Raw genomic sequence first — 23,109 nt, 5'->3', positions numbered from 1 at the left:
AGAATTTTTTTTTGTACAGGGACCATAGGTATAAGGATTGGCCCTCCACTGAGTTAAGAAGGGAGATATCCTATGGACATATAACTGGGGCCCATAACAGCCCAGGCAAAGAATAAGGGGTTGTGGAAGCACGTTCAAAACTGAGCCAGGGGATCCCAAGGGGGGGGTACATGCCATTGAGCTAGCTGTGTGAGTCTGGCAGAGAGATAATAGTGCCAGAGGTTAGGAAGACCCAATCCTCCCCGGGCCCGGGGTCTGTAAATCATCTGCTTACCCAATCTGGGTTTTTTATTGTGCCATACAAATTTGTTGATGTCTCTTTGGATAGAATCAATCGTTTGCCAAGAAACATAATTTGGAAGGGCCCTAAAATAAAATAAGAGTTTAGGAAGAATAGACATTTTAATCGCCTGGATCCTACCTAGAAAAGTGATATGATAAGAATTCCAGGAGAACAAAAGCTGCTTGATTTTGGAAAATGCTGGTGGGTAGTTAGCTAAATATACTTTGTAGAGAGAAGGTGCCAATTTAATCCCCAAATAAGAAAGATACTGACCATCTATAACAAAACCAAAATTGGATTGAAAAGTAGTGATAGAATTCTGGGGGAAGTTTATAGGAAGGGCTGAGCATTTGGAAATATTAACCCCTAATCCAGAAAGGTCCTGGAAGGTATGGAGAGTGGAAATCAAGTTGGGGATGGAGACTATTGGATCAGGAAGAAATAGTAGAACATCGTCTGAGTAAAGACTTAATTTAAACTCTTGGTCCCCTTTAATATAACTTTTGATGTTAGGATCCAAACTAATGGATTGGGCCAGGGGTTCAATGGTGAGGGCAAATAAAAGTGGGGACAGGGGGCACCCCTGCCTTGTCCCCCTGCCCAATTTGAAAAATTCGGAGTTACATCCCGGTAATCTGATTTGAGTGTGGGGCTGATGATATAATGCTCGAAAGCCATGAACAAATGCTCCCATGAAGCCAAATTTCTCCAAGGTTAGTTCGAGGTATGGCCATAGCACACTATCAAATGCCTTATGTATGTCCAGGCTCAGAAGTAATACTTTACGAGAGTGTAGATCAGTGTCCTGTATAATGTTAGTAGCCAGTCTGATATTGTCCGTGATTTGTCTAGTCAGGATGAACCTTGTTTGGTTTGGTGAAACTAGGGAGGTAATGATAGTCGAGAGTCTGTCTGCCAGAATACGACCGAAAATCTTCAGATCGGTATTGATGACGGAAATTGGCCTGTAATTCTGTGGCAAAGAGTGGTCCTTATTGGGCTTAGGGATTAAAGACATGTTCGCATGAAGCATATCTTCTGGGAAAACATTACCTTTTAATATATGATTAAAGTTTGCCTGTAAGTACAGGGTCAGAAGTTGAGAAAATTTCTTATAATAAGGGGCCGAATAACCATCTGGGCCTGGGGTTTTAGAAGGTTTCAGGGATTTAATAATTGTAGAAATTTCTGTGTCCGAGCAAGGGGCATTAAGCGCTAGGAGCTGGTCTTGTGTAATTTTGGGGAGAGGGATATTATCAAGCCATGTTTTAAGGGCAGGGTCAGGAGAGGAGGTGGGAGGAGATAGCAGATTTTTATAAAATTTAGAAAAGATCTGAAGGACCTCAGAAGGGTGGGAGACCAAGTTCCCTTTAGGGTTTCTTAGTTTATATATATATGGGGGGGTTGGATGGATTGATTGAGCTTTCTGGCAAACATGGCAGATGCTGCGTTACTGTGTAACAGAAACTTAGCCTTCGACCATCTAAGAGCTTTTTCCGTTTGTTCTGGGGGATTTTATTGAGTTCCAACCTAGTGCTGTTTATTTGTTGTAAGAGATCGGTGGAGGGGTTCTGTGTGTGTAGGTGGTATAGCCTATCCAGCTCTGATGTTCGTTTGGTCATATCAATCAATTTTTATTTCTTCCTGTTCGCAGCTATCTGAATTAAATGGCCTCTAATTACAACCTTATGGGCTGCCCAAAGGATGGGGGGCGAGACATCTTCTACATTATTGGTGGCAAAGTAATCTTCTAAGTGCTTTGAGATTTGAGAGGTTATGATAGGATCAGTGAGAAGTGATTCATTTAATCTCCATCCTGCAACCGTGGGTTTGAGACCTATGTGGGAAAGATCAAGGGATACCAATTGGTGATCCGACCATGGGCAGGAGTGAATGGCGGCAGCAGAAGAATTGGCTAGTAAAATAGGAGAGCAAAACAGATAGTCCAACCTGGAGTAGCTGTCATGAGGATGGGAATAAAAAGTGTACTCCCTAGCCCCCACATTATGTGCCCTCCAAGAGTCTACCAGGTTGTGTAAGTGTAATAATGACTTAAGGGTTTTGGGGAAGGCATTACTGGTGCTGCCCACTCTGCTCCGATCCATGGCCGAATGCGCCACCAAATTAAAATCCCCTCCTAAGAGTAGATGGAGGAGTTATACTTATCCAACACTTGGAAAAAGGTTTTAAAAAAGATGCTTCAGAGTCATTAGGTGCATATACATTAGCTATAGTAACATTCTTACCCTGCAAGGAGCCCTGCAGGATGATAAACCTGCTAGAGGGATCCTTGTATATGTTATGAGCTTCAAAAACAAGACCTTTTTTTGACAAATATTGCAACCCCTCGGGATCTCGAACCCAAAGTCGTATAATATCCCTGACCGAAGGCTCTATGAAAATATGTGTGGTGATTGTTTTCAGAGAAGTGGGTCTCCTGGAGGAGAACTATATCTGCCCGAAGGCGCTTATACATAGTAAACGCCCTTTTCAGTTTATGTGGGGAGTTGAAGCCCCTAAGTTTGTGAATGAACTAACAAAAAAAAAAATGATAGATAGGTGGACCCCCGCTTTAACTCACAAGTGCATGAGTCCAATCTCAGATATTACAATCAAACCATGCCTGACAAATGAAAATTAAGGGCTCTACTAGCCAGAATTTACCTCAGTGATTTCCTATGACCATCAGCTCCATCTAGTGACCATAATGGGGTATTTTTCCTGAAATACCTCAATAAAAATAGCACAATACCACATTATGGCCACTAGATGGAGCCAAAGAAATCAGTGTATGAAATAAAATACATCCAATATTCATCACAGCCGGGTGAATGCCAATCACATTCATTCAACTATTTTTTTTATTTTTAACAGACCTCTAAGTGTTTGTGAAATTTTACACCACAAAATGTACTCAGCCAATGAAAGGTAATGACTCCATTTTTATTTTTCTCTATCAATGGCCAACACAGTACAACACTTCATCCATGTCTTTGGTGATCTCTGATCTCCTTATCAACTGTTTCTTCCATGATGAAGATCAGCCATGGAGTATATCTGAGGTGTATATCAGGGTGTGCTTCTTCCCCACATGAGAGCTGTGATGTCCAGCAACATTCATATAGAAGACATTTCCCGCACTCAAGGCACTAATACACCTCAAGGGTTGTGTGGGATCCCTGATGAACAGGAAGACAGGACTTCAATGAGGAACAATTCCCTCACTCAGGACAGGAATACGGCTTCTCCCCCGTGTGAGATCTCTGATGTCTGTAAACATTGGAATTCCGTGAAAAACATTTCCCGCACTCAGGACAGGAATACGGCTTCTCCCCTGTGTGAGATCTCTGATGTTTGTAAAGACTGGACTTATCTGAAAAACATTTCCCACACTCAGGACAGGAATACGGCTTCTCCCCTGTGTGAGATCTTATATGCACATTGAGATGGGATTTAGTATGGAAACACTTCCCGCACTCAGGACAGAAATAAGGCTTCTCCCCTGTGTGAGATCTTATATGCCTATTAAGTTTGGATTTATAACGGAAACACTTCCCGCACTCAGTACAGGAAAACCTCTTATTTGTTGGAAGGACGGCCCCGTCCCTCACAGTCTGAGGTTCCTCAGGATAAGAGGAATACGATGGTCCATCTACACTGTGTGGTGCCGGATGGACATTTGAGGTAGTCGGGTTTTCTCCTGGACTATTCCCGTTATGAGATCTCTGATGTGTGTAAAGATTTGACTTCTGTGAAAAACATTTCCCGCACTCAGGACAGGAATACGGCTTCTCCCCCGTGTGAGATCTCTGATGTGTGTAAAGATTGACCTTCTGTGAAAAACATTTCCCGCACTCAGGACAGGAATATGGCTTCTCCCCCATGTGAGTTCTCTGATGTGTGGAAAGATTGGACTTCTGTGAAAAACATTTCCCGCACTCAGGACAGGAATATGGCGTCTCCCCTGTGTGAGATCTCTGATGTTTGTAAAGACTGGACTTCACTGAAAAACATTTCCCGCACTCAGCACAGGAATACGGCGTCTCCCCTGTGTGAGATCTCTGATGTTTGTAAAGATTGGATTTCACTGAAAAACATTTCCCGCACTCAGCACAGGAATACGGCTTCTCCCCCGTGTGAGATCTCTGATGTTTGTAAAGACTGGACTTCACTAAAAAACATTTCCCACACTCAGAACAGGAATACGGCTTCTCCCCTGTGTGAGATCTTATATGCACATTAAGATTGGATTTCGAATTATAACACTTCCCGCACTCAGGACAGGAATACGGCTTTTCACCTGTGTGATTCCTTTTATGCACATTAAGATGGTATTTAGAATGGAAACACTTCCCGCACTCAGTACAGGAAAAGCTCTTCTCTGTTGGAAGGACGGCACCGTCCCTCACAGTCTGAAGTTCCTCAGGATAAGAGGAATACGATGGTCCATCTACACTGTGTGGTGCCGGATGGACATTTGAGGTAGTCGGGTTTTCTCCTGGACTATACTGTGTGATGTCCTCATCTTCTACTTTACAGTCTGGAGACAAAGTGAGACAATCCTCTGAGGTTTTCCTCATCTCCCGTCCATCTACTAAAATAGGAATAAAAAGATTATTACTAGACATGAGCAGATTGGTTCCCCTAAACCAGGACTCCGCCCACATCAGGCAGCTTTGTCTCTGAGGATCTTACAATTCCCCCCTCAAGGTAACTAGTAAATGGGTCCTCTGATCTCCTACCAGTTCATTTCTTTATTCATGGACCTTAGTCAGAGAGTGAGGAAACAACGAGAACTGTCTTTTATAGGAGTGACAGTGGTGAGGGGATTATAGGACGAGTGTCCCCACCCCCTCTATCACTCATTGCCATCTTCCCAACACAAGAAGTCCTGCACTTTCTTATTTAGTCCATGATTTAGTCATGAATAACAGCAGGGCTGAGCCCCACCAGAGGTCAGAGAGTGAGGATGGGGGGAGAACAACCAAGATGAAGACTGGACTGATCCTGAAGACCACCATCATTGGGTTATTGACTCCTCCCTCATTATCACTTTCTGTTTAAGGTTCCAAAGTTTGAGGATGTTATCACATTATTATCAACATGTAAAAGTCTGTGCTCCAATCATATCATCAGATATAAAATGTCCAGCTGGTAGGAAATGGGTGTAACAAAAGAGAATACATATAATGTGTATATATAGCAGTGGGTAGAGGGGAGAGAGCAGAAGTCAGGACTATGTAATGTACAACATATTGTATAAGATACAACAGATAGGACTATATAGTATCAGAATGATGTAATGTACAAGATAAAGTATATAGTGCAGGGGTCAGGAGTATGTAATGTACATTATAGAGCAGCCCCCAAAAATTGCACTCGCCTGCTCGGGGGGGGGTCAGAACCGCCGGCAGCCTGGGTGGAAAGGGAGTCCTTCTCCCAGTGATCACGGATGTGAGAGAGAGCGGCCCGGATGTTCAGAGCCCAGCTTGAGGAACACAGCGATAACAGCTTTTATTTCAGTCCTGGACCCGGGACTTTGATAGATTGATCACGCGTCGCTTCCCGGGACGGGTGATCTGTCAAAGTTCCCCGGCCAGGGGGCGGGGCTGTATATGACGTTGAGCGGCGGGAACACAGAAATTGAAATGAAAGCCGTTATCACTGTGTTCCCCGCACTGCGCTCTGAACATCTGAGAGACTCTCCTTTTCCCTGTCCTCCCCTGCACAGGTAGGCTGCATGGTGAGCACAGGGTGGATGGTGGGCACAGACTGCATGGTGCATGGTGGATGGCTGCATGGTTCATGGTGGACACAGGCTGCATGGTGCACACAGGCTGCTTGCATTGGTGGGCATGGATAAAAGTTGTTAATATTTATGTTTCTAACTTAATTCTGCATAAAACATTTAAGTGTCATTTAATGAGATAATTTATGAGGGCGTGTTTAGGGGCGGGGCAGGGCATGGTTGGGTGGGGCAACTGGTGGTGAGTAACCCTTGAGGCCTGGCTATTAGCTCAGGACTTGAAATTTTGAGCCCTGTTATAGAGTATATAGTGCAGGGGTCAGGAGTATATAATGTACAATATAAATTATACAGTGTAAGGGTCAGGACTCATAATATTGGTATTCAGTAATCAGTGGAAGTTTAAATGTTTACATGAGACAAGTTGCAGAGGTCCCACACCGCTGCCTCCCATCTCCTGAGACTGCACTCAGTGACTTGGGTCTGAGACTATACAGACATATCCCTCCACCCGGCACAGCTAGCAGACAACAGAGCAAGTAATCCTGGGGGGATTGTTCTGTCAGAGATCTTACTAGACCCGGGTATGGGGCAGAAGACACAAAACACATACCCCAGGTATCGCCTATGGTGAAAATGAACATTTTGCTGCCAGCTGAACCCCAGAATCTCCATAAATCCAGTCTAGATACATAAATTGTGTCTGCAGCACAGAGAAGGAAGATTATCCGAGAGAAATACAGGAATACAGGATGGGGAACACAGCTCAGGAAAGTGACCAGGGGATTACAGGCTGATATCACCCAGTCCCCACCCTACTCTGGACCAATCAGTGAGCAGTATGGGTGGAGGAATGTATTTAGTGTTAATGACCCACCTGTGCTGATCTCTGTTGGAGTGTCCTCCTCTATAAATGTCCCCGTTATTCCATCCTCCTCCATAGACTGCTGATCATCCCTCACATACCTCTCTTCTTCTTCTGCTTTAACCTCAACTTTAGAATCTCTCAGGTTTCCCCTCTGAATATATAATAAAAATGACATCAATGGTAACAATGCAGATAATGTACAGATCCTAATGATACTATCAGTGATTGTTCCTCATCTACCTGATGATGGTGAGGGATGGTGTGATCTTCCTGTGTGGAATCCCGGGAATACAGAGGACGGGGACATCTCTCTGGTGGGTTCCCATTACTGGATCCATCTGTAGGAAACACACACACTGACTGAATACATTGTTTCTATGTGTTTATCAGATGATGGGGGATCTAGGTGGAGCCTCCGTACTGCTCTCTCCTTTACAATAAAGTCTCCTCTTACCCGGTGATGTGAGGGGCGGCTGATTGTCCATCATGACGTCCTTGTAGAGATCCTTGTGTCCTTCTAAATACTCCCACTCCTCCATGGAGAAATAGACAGTGACATCCTGACACCTTATAGGAACCTGACACACACAATGATACAGTCACCATCCAGACACATCCCTTGTCTGTTACTGGATAATGTCCCAGAATTCCCAGCACCGCTCACCTCTCCTGTCAGCAGCTCCATCATCTTCTTGGTGACTTCTAGAATCTTCTCCATGTTGTGTCTCTCAGGTTTTAGGGAGTCACATGGAGGCACTGTGATGGTCATATGATCACCTGACTTCACAAGAGGAAATCTCTGTATTGGGGAACCAATAGGAATATCATGTTAGAATCCCAGAATCCTCCTCACCTCTCCGGTCAGGTCTGTGTTTTATTAATAGAGATAAGAGTGATGTCATGTGACCTCCCAGAATCCTCCTCACCTCTCCGGTCAGGTCTGTGTTTTATTAATAGAGATAAGAGTGATGTCATGTGACCTCCCAGAATCCTCCTCACCTCTCCGGTCAGGTCTGTGTTTTATTAATAGAGATAAGAGTGATGTCATGTGACCTCCCAGAATCCTCCTCACCTCTCCGGTCAGGTCTGTGTTTTATTAATAGAGATAAGAGTGATGTCATGTGACCTCCCAGAATCCTCCTCACCTCTCCGGTCAGGTCTGTGTTTTATTAATAGAGATAAGAGTGATGTCATGTGACCTCCCAGAATCCTCCTCACCTCTCCGGTCAGGTCTGTGTTTTATTAATAGAGATAAGAGTGATGTCATGTGACCTCCCAGAATCCTCCTCACCTCTCCGGTCAGGTCTGTGTTTTATTAATAGAGATAAGAGTGATGTCATGTGACCTCCCAGAATCCTCCTCACCTCTCCGGTCAGGTCTGTGTTTTATTAATAGAGATAAGAGTGATGTCATGTGACCTCCCAGAATCCTCCTCACCTCTCCGGTCAGGTCTGTGTTTTATTAATAGAGATAAGAGTGATGTCATGTGACCTCCCAGAATCCTCCTCACCTCTCCGGTCAGGTCTGTGTTTTATTAATAGAGATAAGAGTGATGTCATGTGACCTCCCAGAATCCTCCTCACCTCTCTGGTCAGGTCTGTGTTTTATTAATAGAGATAAGAGTGATGTCATGTGACCTCCCAGAATCCTCCTCACCTCTCCGGTCAGGTCTGTGTTTTATTAATAGAGATAAGAGTGATGTCATGTGACCTCCCAGAATCCTCCTCACCTCTCCGGTCAGGTCTGTGTTTTATTAATAGAGATAAGAATGATGTCATGTGACCTCCCAGAATCCTCCTCACCTCTCCGGTCAGCAGGTAGATGATCTCCAGGGTGAGGTTTAGTATCTTCTCAGTCATGTGACTCCGGTCCTCCTCCATCCTCATTGGTCCCATCATTTGATCTATACAGGTCTTCTTGTAGACGGATAACTTTGGGAAATGAAAGTAAGAATTATTTGGATGGTGTTGGTCACACAATAATATGATGTGGATGTGAGGGGGGTAATAGGAGGGTTTCTATACATATAAGAACTACTCCCCCCCATGGGAACACATTTAGTTTGGACTGTTTAGTATCTAATTTTTTTGTGGGCTCCTGGGACCCTCTTGTCCTGCCAGATCAGAAATTCTCTTTTCTATGTTGGGTTTGTTTAGTTTCTGAACTGGATTTGATTAGTTTTAGATCTGCAGACAAGGAATGATAAATACGATCCTTCCTTTGACTTGTTTGCTCTGAGGCAGTGATGTGAGGACAATGTCGGGTCATCATGATGTCCAGGAAGGGGAACTTGCTGACTTTTGGTCGGAGTTGTCGGCTAATCAGGATAATTACCAGAATTCCGGCTGCAAGGCTCCAATCTCCGGCAGCCTGCTGACTGATCGGAGTGATGTCACTGTCACTCTCTGCAGTAAGAGAAGGGATCGGATTGGATAGCAGGAGGATGCTGCTGGTGGAGTACAGAACTGTGGGGGAGGAGTCTGTTCTGTACTCTCCAATAGCAATTCAGTATGGGTAGGAGGAGGACAACAGGGGGAGGGGTTTGTTCTCTTGGTCTATTTTGTGTTGTGGAACATTTCTCTTGACCAGTGATATGGTGAGGTGAAGACTTCCTTCACTTACTGAAGAAAAATGTCAGAGAGACGACTCAGTGCAAAGTGTCACATGAGAAAATCCTGGGAAATAATTCCGGACTAATAGGTAGAAATAAATCGATCAGCCAATGATTTGATAAATGATTAATAAATTATAAATTGTATACAGAGACAACGTCCATTACAGAATTGAGGTTAATAATGGAAGGAATATGACATTGCATATAACGGTCTCTTTTCATCATCAAGTCCTGTTTGACTGAACTATTGTCTTATTTCCACTTAGAACTTTACTATTGTCCGGCTCCGACCTCTGTTCATTGATTCTGGTTCAGTGGAATAGCTCCGATTAATCACTACAGCCTTATTGATCAATCAACTGCTGATTTGTAATACGTTCAGTCTAAAGGATACACAGCTTGTTATCATTATCTACAGCTTGTTGGACTTTGTATATCTGCAGTAGCAGACGGCTCCCTGTTTTCATCTCCCCCTTTTCTCCAATCCCCTGGACGAATTTTTTCCTTTTACCCGGCAATTTCTACCACGGACTGTTATATGCAAAGTCACATTGTTTACATTATTAACCTCAATTCTGCAACGGCCGTGGCCTCTGTATACAATTTATAATTTATTAGGCTTGGTGGTGATGTTCTTTTACTGTCTATTACATTTATAGCGCTATTTGATGAATTTTGTTGGTGGTGTCTTGTCTCTGTCTTATGTGTGTCTTTGTTTGTCTTTGTCCCCAGACCTTTTGTCTTTTCTTAGTATAAGGTGTGGAATTACTGTCATTTTAACAATTGATCCTTTTTCAATAAATTAAATTAATCATTTATCAAATCATCGCTAATCAATGTATTTATACCTATTATTCCGGTATTATTTCCCAGGATTTCTTCATGTGACACTTTGCACCGAGTCGTCTCTCTGACACAGAGCACATTTTTCTTTATGTTCCCGCTTAATACAAGTGTGCGGTACAATACCGGTGGGTTCCTTATGTACCACAATTTTTTTGTTCCCTTCCATCCCCCTTTTTGTTATATTCCTTCATTTGCTGGCAGGAGTTCTTTAAGAAGGTCAGAAAAGAAAGTGCAGGTGGGGTGGGAGAACCATCAGAGACCAAGAGCCCCTATGAGCCCTGAAGCCCCCTCTTACCTCAGAGGCTTACAGCCTGACTAACCCCTTCAGAGCCCCCACAGCCCTTCAGCCCCACTAACCTCTCAGAGTTGTTCAGTCCTATTACTTCCTAGGAGGCCCCCAAAGTCCTTCACCTACACTTCCTCCTCAGGGGTCCCAGAGTCCTTCAGATGAAGTCAACTCTCAGAGGCTCCCAGAGTCCTTTAGTCCCACTAACCCCTCAGAGACCCCTCAGCTCCTCTAGATTACTCAGAACCAGTGGCAGAACTATTACGGTTGCAAAGGTCACACCTGCCACAATGGTGTTCCCCCCCACCCCCACACATTAGCGGATCACTGAGACAGCAAGAAAGGGTCTTGCTGTCGGAGTAAAGGGTCCCAGGATCAGGGGAGGCTCCCCTGGTGATCGCCAATTAGGATTGCTGAGAACAGAGTGTGCAGCACATTCAGCCTTTGAAGAGCCCCTTTGCTGTGTCTGATCTGCTCCCAACACGGGCACAGCGCCCTCCAACATCAGCCAACTCCTCTCCCCGCTCCTCCTCCACCAGACACAAGCTCCAAGTTCTCCATACTGGGCGGACTCTGCGCCGGCTCTGAAGAACCCGTCACTGATGCCAGCTGTAGCATCTGGAGCCTGGTGAGTGCCTGTATGAGGTGTGGGGTCCTCGGTGTATGTGGGGCCCTTGAGATGTGTGAGGGGGGCAGGATCAGCTCTCTGCATATTTCAAACTCCTCTCATAATAGGTGAGGTTGTAAAAAGACACAAGTCCAACCTATGTGTGATTATATGTCAGTATTACATTGTATATCCCTGTATGTTGCGGTCATTCAGGTGATTATCTAATAGTTTCTTGAAGCTATCAATGCTCCCCGCTGAGACCACCGCCTGTGGAAGGGAATTCCACATCCTTACCGCTCTTACAGTAAAGAACCCTCTACGTAGTTTAAGGTTAAACCTCTTTTCTTCTAATTGTAATGAGTGGCCACGAGTCTTATTAAACTCTCTTCTGCGAAAAAGTTTTATCCCTATTGTGGGGTCACCAGTCCGGTATTTGTAAAGTCATCATATCCCCTCTCAAGCGTCTCTTCTCCAGAGAGAATAAGTTCAGAGCACACAACCTTTCCTCATAACTAAGATCCTCCAGACCCTTTATTAGCTTTGTTGCCCTTCTTTGTACTCGCTCCATTTCCAGTACATCCTTCCTGAGGACTAGGGATGAGCTTCGAGTTCGAGTCGAACTCATGTTCGACTCGAACATTGGCTGTTCGCAAGTTCACCGAACAGCGAACAATTTGGGGTGTTCGCGGCAAATTCGAATGCCGCGGAACACCCTTTAAAAGTCTATGGGAGAAATCAAAAGTGCTAATTTTAAAGGCTAATATGCAAGTTATTGTCATAAAAAGTGTTTGGGAACCTGGGTCCTGCCCCAGGGGACATGGATCAATGCAAAAAAAAGTTTTAAAAACGGCCGTTTTTTCAGGAGCAGTGATTTTAATAATGCTTAAAGTCAATCAATAAAAGTGTAATATCCCTTTAAATTTCGTACCTGGGGGGTGTCTATAGTGTGCCTGTAAAGGGGCGCATGTTTCCTGTGTTTAGAACAGTCTGACAGCAAAATGACATTTTGAAGGAAAAAACTCATTTAAAACTACCGCGGCTATTGCATTGCCGACAATACACATAGAAGTTCATTGATAAAAACGGCATGGGAATTCCCCAAAGGGGAACCCCGAACCAAAATTAAAAAAAAAAAATGACGTGGGAGTCCCCCTAAATTCCATACCAGGCCCTTCAGGTCTGGTATGGATATTAAGGGGAACCCCGGCCAAAATTTAAAAAAAAAATGACGTGGGGTTCCCCCTAAATTCCATACCAGACCCTTCAGGTCTGGTATGGATTTTAAGGGGAACCCCGCGCCAAAAAAAACCAAAAAAACGGCGTGGGGTCCCCCCAAAAATCCATACCAGACCCTTATCCGAGCACGCAACCTGGCAGGCCGCAGGAAAAGAGGGGGGGACGAGAGTGCGGCCCCCCCTCCCTCCTGAACCGTACCAGGCCACATGCCCTCAACATTGGGAGGGTGCTTTGGGGTAGCCCCCCAAAACACCTTGTCCCCATGTTGATGAGGACAAGGGCCTCATCCCCACAACCCTGGCCGGTGGTTGTGGGGGTCTGCGGGCGGAGGGCTTATCGGAATCTGGAAGCCCCCTTTAACAAGGTGACCCCCAGATCCCGGCCCCCCCTGTGTGAAATGGTAAGGGGGTACATAAGTACCCCTACCATTTCACGAAGAAAGTGTCAAAAATGTTAAAAATGACAAGAGACAGTTTTTGACAATTCCTTTATTTAAATGCTTCTTCTTTCTTCTATCTTCCTTCATCTTCTGGTTCTTCTGGTTCTTCTGGCTCTTCTGGCTCTTCCTCCGGCGTTCTCGTCCAGCATCTCCTCCGCGGCGTCTTCTATCTTCTTCTCCTCGGGCCGCTCCGCACCCATGGCATGGGGGGGAGGCTCCCGCTCTTCTCTTCTTCTTTTCTTCTCTTCTTCTCTTCTTCTTTTCTTCTTTTCTTCTCCGGGCCGCTCCGCAATCCATGCTGGCATGGAGGGAGGCTCCCGCTGTGTGACGGCGCTCCTCGTCTGACAGTTCTTAAATAACGGGGGGGGGTGGGGCCACCCGGTGACCCCGCCCCCCTCTGACGCACGGTGACTTGACGGGACTTCCCTGTGACGTCACGGGGAATGCCACAGGGAAGTCCCGTCAAGTCACCGTGCGTCAGAGGGGGGCGGGGTCACCGGGTGGCCCCGCCCCCCCCGTTATTTAAGAACTGTCAGACGAGGAGCGCCGTCACACAGCGGGAGCCTCCCTCCATGCCAGCATGGATTGCGGAGCGGCCCGGAGAAGAAAAGAAGAAAAGAAGAAGAGAAGAAGAGAAGAAAAGAAGAAGAGAAGAGCGGGAGCCTCCCCCCCATGCCATGGGTGCGGAGCGGCCCGAGGAGAAGAAGACAGAAGACGCTGCAGAGGAGATGCTGGACGAGAACGCCGGAGGAAGAACCAGAAGAGCCAGAAGAACCAGAAGAACCAGAAGATGAAGGAAGATAGAAGAAAGAAGAAGCATTTAAATAAAGGATTTGTCAAAAACTGTCTCTTGTCATTTTTAACATTTTTGACACTTTCTTCGTGAAATGGTAGGGGTACCCCCTTACCATTTCACACAGGGGGGGGGCCGGGATCTGGGGGTCACCTTGTTAAAGGGGGCTTCCAGATTCCGATAAGCCCCCCGCCCGCAGACCCCCACAACCACCGGCCAGGGTTGTGGGGATGAGGCCCTTGTCCTCATCAACATGGGGACAAGGTGTTTTGGGGGGCTACCCCAAAGCACCCTCCCAATGTTGAGGGCATGTGGCCTGGTACGGTTCAGGAGGGAGGGGGGGCCGCACTCTCGTCCCCCCCTCTTTTCCTGCGGCCTGCCAGGTTGCGTGCTCGGATAAGGGTCTGGTATGGATTTTTGGGGGACCCCACGCCGTTTTTTTTTTTTTTTTTTTGGCGCGGGGTTCCCCTTAAAATCCATACCAGACCTGAAGGGTCTGGTATGGAATTTAGGGGGAACCCCACGTCATTTTTTTTTTAAATTTTGGCCGGGGTTCCCCTTAATATCCATACCAGACCTGAAGGGCCTGGTATGGAATTTAGGAGGACTCCCACGTCATTTTTTTTTTTTAATTTTGGTTCGGGGTTCATCTTTGGGGAATTCCCATGCCGTTTTTATCAATGAACTTCTATGTGTATTGTCGGCAATGCAATAGCCGCGGGTAGTTTTAAATGAGTTTTTTCCTTCAAAATGTCATTTTGCTGTCAGACTGTTCTAAACACAGGAAACATGCGCCCCTTTACAGGCATACTATAGACACCCCCCAGGTACGAAATTTAAAGGGATATTACACTTTTATTGATTGACTTTAAGCATTATTAAAATCACTGCTCCTGAAAAAACGGCCGTTTTTAAAACTTTTTTTTGCATTGATCCATGTCCCCTGGGGCAGGACCCAGGTCCCCAAACACTTTTTATGACAATAACTTTCATATAAGCCTTTAAAATTAGCACTTTTGATTATTCATGTTCGTGTCCCATAGACTTTAACGGTGTTCGCATGTTCGAACGAACTTTTTTCCTGTTCGCATGTTCTGGTGGGAACCGAACAGGGGGGTGTTCGGCTCATCCCTACTGAGGACTGGTGCCCAGAACTGGACAGCATACTCCAGGTGCGGCCGGACCAGAGTCTTGTAGAGCGGGAGAATTATCGTTTTATCTCTGGAGTTGATCCCCCTTTTAATGCCAATATTCTGTTTGCTTTGTTAGCAGCAGCTTGGTATTGCATGCCATTGCTAAGCCTATCATCTACTAGGACCCCCAGGTCCTTTTCCATCCTAGATCCCCCCAGAGGTTCTCCCCCCAGTCTATAGATTGCATTCAGATTTTTGCCACCCAAATGCATTATTTTACATTTTTCTACATTGAACCTCATTTGCCATGTAGTCTCCCCTCCCCCATTATTTGTTCAGATCTTTTTGCAAGGTTTCCACATCCTGCGGAGAAGTTATTGCCCTGCTTAGCTTAGTATCGTCCGCAAATACAGAGATTGAACTGTTTATCCCATCCTCCAGGTCGTTTATGAACAAATTAAATAGGATTGGTCCCAGTACAGAACCCTGGGGGACCCCACTACCCACCCCTGACCATTCTGAGTACTCCCCATTTATCACCACCCTCTGAACTCGCCCTTGTAGCCAGTTTTCAATCCATGTACTCACCCTATGGTCCATGCCAACGCACCTTATTTTGTACAGTAAACGTTTATGGGGAACTGTGTCAAATGATTTTGCAAAATCCAGATACACCACGTCTACGGCCTTCCTTTATCTCTCCTACCTCTGCCAGCTGCTCTCTGGAGTTTCTGTCCACTCCCCCCAACACCTATGTGTCCCCCATCCAGGACTGCCCATATTATTGCCCCTTCATCTGTCCCACCCATTCCTATCCATCCTCCTCATCTCATCTCTCTGACACCCCTGCCCATAACCCCCTCTGACTGGCACCCCAGTACAGACCCCTCCCCCCATTCATACACCTCATCTCAGCCTTTCTCATCACTTGGGAATCTCAGTATCTGCAATGTGTCATGTTTGGGGTCACCGAGAACAAAGAGCCTCACTGGGGGCTGCTGGAAGTGATCGGTGGAGGTGACCCCGGTGTGTGTAAATAGAAAATAAGATCTTATTACCTCCTCTGCTGTTACTTCCAGTAATGTCTTCTCTTTCCTGCCACATAGAGCATCTTGTCTTTATTCCAGATTACTTCCTGTCTGTAACTGACATCACTTCCTGTCTGTAACTGACATCACTTCCTGTCTGCATTCCATAGAAACTTCCTGTCTAAATATGAGTGAGATCACCACCTTGTGGAGATCAGCAGAATTGCAACCCCAAAAAATGTCTCATAGTAACCACTCCTGTAAAATATCTTACAGAGCTACCAGAGAAGTTCAAATATAACACAAAAAAGTAAGAAAAAATAGATACAGCTCTTATGTAACCAATTGTTTAAAAACTATATTTTTATTACACATAGAAATGTCTTAAAGACACAGAACACAAGGTCACAACAAATGTATAGCTAATAAAACAGATACCCCCAAAACTGATCCTTTTGGTGAAGAAAATACAAAAATATATCCAAAAGCATAAATATATATATATCAATCTACTCATAATGAAGATGTTAAACATAAATTACGTGGATGTAATGTTCACATAGGAATGGTGGTGGAGATCTCTCAAAGTAAGAACACTTCCTTGAATGCTTTTATAAAGAAAATATTGAATCCTGGAGTGAAAAAAGCCGTAAAGCAATAAATAATATATAAACTGAGTCATCCACTTCATCCATAAAGACATTGTGATTCCAGATCTTCTAGATCACATAGAAGGAGGACTCATCGAGGATTTCATACATTTGTTTGGAAGGATAGAAGAATCCTCAGAAGGGATCATGTAGGATGACAGGAAAGTCTCCTGACTGGTGAGATCATCCAAACATAATGATTACATCCATGAACTGATACAGCAAGAAAGAGAGGCCTGGAGCAGGTGGAAGGAAATGAAGCTAGCAGAAGGCCGGCATGACAGGGGGATAAGGGTACAGCAGGGGTTAAAATGGAAGTTGTTTTAGATTTATTGTGAGGGGATTGGGTAAAAGGTAATGTTGAAAGGGGAGGGGTTTAGGTTATTTAGGGGTCAGGGATTTATATTGGTTAATAAAAGGCTGCTATGGCCAGTTTTACTCCAACAAGGTGTGGTGTCGTTAATATAGTTAAGGATAAAGGGGACTTAAAGTTGGGGTATGATAGATGGCGGCAGCCATAAAAGGGAAAAGGTGTGCCTCTTATTTACACTGGTCAAGGCTCTTGCTGCCAATCTGTAAACACTGTGTAGACGTTATCCAAGAACTCGGCACACTCCAGGTGTGGAGAAAGTCTCAAGGTGGATTTATCCTGTCATTTATCATAGGTAGAAATGTCCACACATGGATTTCCACAGGGACCACCGAGACTACATACCGTATTTATCGGCATATAACACGCGCCGGCGTATAACACGCACCCCAGTTTAGGAGGGAATTTTAAGGAAACAACTTTTTAAGGAAAAAAAAAACTTACATTTAAATGTCCATCAATGCAGCCTTATCAGTGTCATCTGCAGCCTTGTGTCATCTACAGCCTTGTGTCATCTACAGCCTTGTGTCATTTGCAGCCTTTCAGTATCATCTACAGCCTTGTGTCATTTGCAGCCTTGTGTCATCTACAGCCTTGTGTCATCTACAGACTTGTGTCATCTGCAGCCTTGTGTCATCTACAGCCTTGTGTCATCTGCAGCCTTGTGTCATCTACAGACTTGTGTCATTTGCAGCCTTGTGTCATTTGCAGCCTTGTGTCATTTGCAGCCTTGTGTCATCTACAGCCTTGTGTCATCTGCAGCCTTGTGTCATCTACAGCCTTGTGTCATCTACAGACTTGTGTCATTTGCAGCCTTGTGTCATTTGCAGCCTTGTGTCATTTGCAGCCTTGTGTCATCTACAGCCTTGTGTCATCTGCAGCCTTGTGTCATCTACAGCCTTGTGTCATCTACAGCCTTGTGTCATCTACAGCCTTGTGTCATTTGCAGCCTTGTGTCATCTACAGACTTGTGTCATCTGCAGCCTTGTGTCATCTACAGCCTTGTGTCATTTGCAGCCTTGTGTCATCTGCAGCCTTGTGTCATCTACAGACTTGTGTCATTTGCAGCCTTGTGTCATCTGCAGCCTTGTGTCATCTGCAGACTTGTGTCATTTGCAGCCTTGTGTCATTTGCAGCCTTTCAGTATCATCTACAGCCTTGTGTCATTTGCAGCCTTGTGTCATCTACAGCCTTGTGTCATCTACAGACTTGTGTCATCTGCAGCCTTGTGTCATCTGCAGCCTTGTGTCATCTACAGCCTTGTGTCATCTGCAGCCTTGTGTCATCTACAGACTTGTGTCATTTGCAGCCTTGTGTCATTTGCAGCCTTGTGTCATTTGCAGCCTTGTGTCATCTACAGCCTTGTGTCATCTACAGCCTTGTGTCATCTGCAGCCTTGTGTCATCTGCAGCCTTGTGTCATCTGCAGCCTTGTGTCATCTACAGCCTTGTGTCATCTGCAGCCTTGTGTCATTTGCAGCCTTGTGTCATTTGCAGCCTTGTGTCATCTACAGCCTTGTGTCATCTGCAGCCTTGTGTCATCTACAGCCTTGTGTCATCTACAGCCTTGTGTCATTTGCAGCCTTGTGTCATCTACAGACTTGTGTCATCTGCAGCCTTGTGTCATTTGCAGCCTTGTGTCATCTACAGCCTTGTGTCATCTGCAGCCTTGTGTCATCTACAGACTTGTGTCATCTACAGCCTTGTGTCATCTGCAGCCTTGTGTCATCTACAGACTTGTGTCATCTACAGCCTTGTGTCATTTGCAGCCTTGTGTCATCTACAGCCTTGTATCATCTGCAGCCTTGTGTCATCTACAGCCTTGTGTCATCTGCAGCCTTGTGTCATCTACAGCCTTGTGTCATCTACAGCCTTGTGTCATCTACAGCCTTGTGTCATTTGCAGCCTTGTGTCATCTGCAGCCTTGTGTCATCTACAGACTTGTGTCATTTGCAGCCTTGTGTCATCTACAGCCTTGTGTCATCTGCAGCCTTGTGTCATCTACAGACTTGTGTCATCTGCAGCCTTGTGTCATTTGCAGCCTTGTGTCATCTACAGCCTTGTGTCATCTGCAGCCTTGTGTCATCTACAGCCTTGTGTCATCTACAGCCTTGTGTCATCTACAGCCTTGTGTCATCTGCAGCCTTGTGTCATCTACAGACTTGTGTCATCTACAGCCTTGTGTCATTTGCAGCCTTGTGTCATCTACAGCCTTGTGTCATCTACAGCCTTGTGTCATTTGCAGCCTTGTGTCATCTGCAGCCTTGTGTCATCTACAGACTTGTGTCATTTGCAGCCTTGTGTCATCTACAGCCTTGTGTCATCTGCAGCCTTGTGTCATCTACAGACTTGTGTCATCTGCAGCCTTGTGTCATTTGCAGCCTTGTGTCATCTACAGCCTTGTGTCATCTGCAGCCTTGTGTCATCTACAGCCTTGTGTCATCTACAGCCTTGTGTCATCTACAGCCTTGTGTCATCTGCAGCCTTGTGTCATCTACAGACTTGTGTCATCTACAGCCTTGTGTCATTTGCAGCCTTGTGTCATCTACAGCCTTGTGTCATCTACAGCCTTGTGTCATCTGCAGCCTTGTGTCATCTACAGCCTTGTGTCATCTACAGCCTTGTGTCATCTGCAGCCTTGTGTCATCTACAGCCTTGTGTCATCTACAGCCTTGTGTCATCTGCAGCCTTGTGTCATCTACAGCCTTGTGTCATCTACAGCCTTGTGTCATCTGCAGCCTTGTGTCATCTGCAGCCTTGTGTCATTTGCAGCCTTGTGTCATCTACAGCCTTGTGTCATCTACAGCCTTGTGTCATCTGCAGCCTTGTAGTGTCACTGATGTTTTTAAATATGGTGCCACCAAGAGACACAGAGCCGGTCCCGTGTCTCTCGGCGGCTTTTCGGCTTCCCTCGTAGCCCTGTGGGCGGAGCCAGCGCCACCGACATTCATACATAGCTGAGTGTACTCGGCTAGGTTCGGCTAGCTCCGCTCACAGTCACGCCCAGTCCCTGTGTTATGTCCATCATAGGGCGGGACTGGGCGTGACTGTGAGCGGAGCTAGCTGAACTTAGTCGAGTACACTCAGCTATGTATGAATGTCGGCGGCGATCGCTCCTCCGCTCACAGTCAGCGGGGGATCGGCTTCCCGTCAGCCCTCTAGCAGAATTATGGCCGAGTGGGAGCTCTCCCATCCTGGGTGAACATCATATGAAGTCTTCCAAGTCTAGTAGCCATGCTGCAGCTCCACCAGATGACAGATCATTGTACCAGGCTGGTCCCACTACTGTGTGATCTCTGTGACCAATCACAGCGATCACATGACAGTTGTACACACAGTTGCACATGACGTTTTTGCGTAGCATAAAATAAAAAACCCAGTGGTGAATAAATACCACCAAAAGGAAGCGCTATCTGTTTAAAAAAATGATAAAAATTCCATTTGGGTAAAGTGTTGTATGACTGGGTAATTGTCATTCAAAGTGTGGCAGCACTGAAATCTGAAAATTGTCCTGGGCAGGAAGGGGGTGAAAGTGTCGGGTACTGAAGTGGTTAATAATGCACAAATGTCCATATATATGGATTTCTACAGAGACCACCGAGACCATCTCTGCATGGCTTGGATGTCACCCATATTACTAGGAGACCATAAAGCAGATGACCATAGAAAGATATAAAAGTCCACTCACTGTCATGGATCTTCAGATTGAAGGAACTTCATTCCAGTCACACCATTCATTTTTTGCACATAAGAACCACGTTGGTGTTGGTGGATCACTAGCAAAAAATGGGAGCATAGGGGGAGGGGAGAGGAACAGAAGAAGGAGAAAGACATATGGATGGCATGATGAAACTCAGGACTATGGGAGGTTTGTAGATTTATTAGGATAAAATTAGTTCAGTTTTAAATTCTCCTATACCTAGGATGATTGGACATTACACTTTTGTATTTGACTATCCAGAATACGGAGAATGGTATCTCAGTATTTGTGTTGATATTGGGTGGATTTGAGGTGTTTGTATGTTTAATGTAAGGTACATTATTTGGGTGATAGTGTTTGGTGTTTGTTGGCTTCCATGTTCCAGTTTGTCACTTTTGGTGCCCCTTCCCCAGGTTTAGTCTGCCTTATGGACCGGTAATTCTCCCTTTTAGCCACATGGGGTAGTATGTGAGGTGGTGTTGTACTCTGCCCATTGTGACATCATCTACACATGTGCGTCATGATGATTTTGTACATTGTAATGTTTTTTGTGTTGTGGTACTTCCGATGTGCGGATGCAATGATGTCACACCACCGATGTGCCTTTGGCTTGCTTTTCCCGGTGGGAGGGAATGGGTTTAAAGATGGAATACCCTGTTATTCAGAGAAAAGGGGCAGGAAGGCTATTTGCCATCCTCAGCGTCTCTGGGCGCCATCTTTTCTACCTGGTCTGGTATTAAAGGGTGGTGTATACTACTGTGGGCAGGCAGGGCAGTCTCTGATAACCATAAATCTGGTCAGACCTCAGTCTTTCCCCATCTGATTCTATGGTGGTGTCTCTATATCTCTCCATTGGATAGACTTTTGTTCTTACACCTGGAATGAAGGTCCTTTGATCTGAAGTTCCATGACAGTGAGTGGACTTTTATTGTCTCCTAGTAATATGGGTGACATCCAAGCCATACATAGATGGTATCGGTGGTTCCTGTAGAAATTCTTATATGGACATTTGTGCATTATTAATTACAGGCTAAATCTGCCTGGAGACCTGGGGACACTGTATAAATTATAAATGTAGTCTTGTGGTCCTCGTGAAAGTCCATGTGTGGACACATTTAACTATTATTATCATTATCATTATAAATCTACAGGATTTAAATAGCGCCAACAGTTTGTGCAGTGCTTTACAGTCTAAAGGGAGACAATACAGTTAAAATACAAGAGGGTTAAGAGGTCCTTGCTCATAAGAGCTTACAATCTAATGGTTTGGGGCAGGTTGTAGGAAAGGTTATAACTGTGGGGTCTGGGGGATGAGCTGATGGAAGAGTTAAAAGTTGGAGGTGTGATGGGCTTCCCTGAAGAGATGAGTCTACCTATGATAAATGACAGGCTAAATCCACCTTGAGACTTTCTCCACACCTGGAGTGTGCTGAGTTCTTGGATAACGTCTACACAGTGTTTACAGATTGGCTTTATCACCCCAATGAGCTCCAGTTCATGGATGTAATCATTATGTTTGGATGATCTCACCAGTCAGGAGACTTTCCTGTCATCCTACATGATCCCTTCTGAGGAAAAGGAATAAAATCATCTGCCGCTCACTCTTTGCCGCTCTTTCCACTGGAAGTTGAGTAAGGTGATATGGGGAGATTTGGGTACAGAGAGACCTGTAATATTAGATATCAATACAAAATCTTATTCCAGTACCCTCTAATTTTAGGGCAGTCCCATCACGTGTGTAACATCAAGCCTGTGTGTTCACAACCTCTGGAACAGAGGAGGAATGCTGATATGTAAGGTTTAGCTCATTTGGCAGGAATAGATACCATCACATCAGTACCTTCAGACTCGCCTTCACCAAGGTAATGTTTAACAAGCCTCAGTACTCTGTAGGAGTGAGAGAAGACCCCATGCCATTCCTCCAAGTCCCATACCTGTGAGAGATCTCTCTCCCATTCCACCATGTAGAGGGGATTAGTGGATAATGACTTGTAGATCACAAATATTCCCCCCTCTACTCCATGGTCTGGCCACACCATTGTTCATAGGCCAAGATTCTGGGGGGTTCGGGTTTAGTCACCCATAAAGAGTGTAAAAATAGGAGATTTGGAGAAATCTGAACTTCTCTGTCAGGGGCATATCCAGTCTACTTATACAAAAACTCAGAGAGATCGGACCTGAAGACTTGAAAAAGTGACCAATCCTATACAACCCTTTGTTCTGCCTCCATTTAAAATCTTTGATGTCCATGCCTGGAGGAAATTGAGGGTTATGAAACAGATGGGCTAATAGGTGACTATCAGAGACCATCTCTGGGTGACCTCTAAGTCCACCCTATAGGGTTACTGAATGAGAGAAAGTTGGAGCCAAGATAGAGGGACAAGGAGGACACCACATTAGGTAGTCCAGAGTGAACTGGGGTACCGCCTGTCCTTCCATATCCACCCAATTGGGTTTAGTAACTCGGGAATATATGATTGAGATCTGGGCTAGTTGAGCGGCTTGATA

General features: G+C 45.3%; 1 protein-coding gene and 2 pseudogenes across 1 annotated transcript; 1 reads left to right on the top strand and 2 right to left on the bottom strand.

The window, feature by feature from the left end:
* The window catches only part of LOC141122063 (uncharacterized), a 309,667-nt pseudogene that overhangs the window by 183,502 nt on the left and 103,056 nt on the right, over positions 1-23,109 (bottom strand).
* Positions 1-23,109, top strand: part of LOC141122009 (uncharacterized) — a 340,305-nt pseudogene that overhangs the window by 293,471 nt on the left and 23,725 nt on the right.
* Positions 3,206-5,026, bottom strand: LOC141122021 (uncharacterized). Its single transcript, XM_073611816.1, has one exon. It carries the CDS (start codon positions 4,948-4,950, stop codon positions 3,505-3,507), a length of 1,446 nt encoding a protein of 481 aa, XP_073467917.1. The 5' UTR covers positions 4,951-5,026; the 3' UTR covers positions 3,206-3,504.

The sequence above is a fragment of the Aquarana catesbeiana genome, unplaced genomic scaffold (genome assembly GCF_042186555.1).
Source record: "Aquarana catesbeiana isolate 2022-GZ unplaced genomic scaffold, ASM4218655v1 unanchor237, whole genome shotgun sequence".
Taxonomy (NCBI): Eukaryota; Metazoa; Chordata; class Amphibia; order Anura; family Ranidae; genus Aquarana; species Aquarana catesbeiana.
The sequence above is the reverse complement of the archived record's forward strand: the minus strand, read 5'-3'. Positions and strand labels throughout refer to the sequence as shown.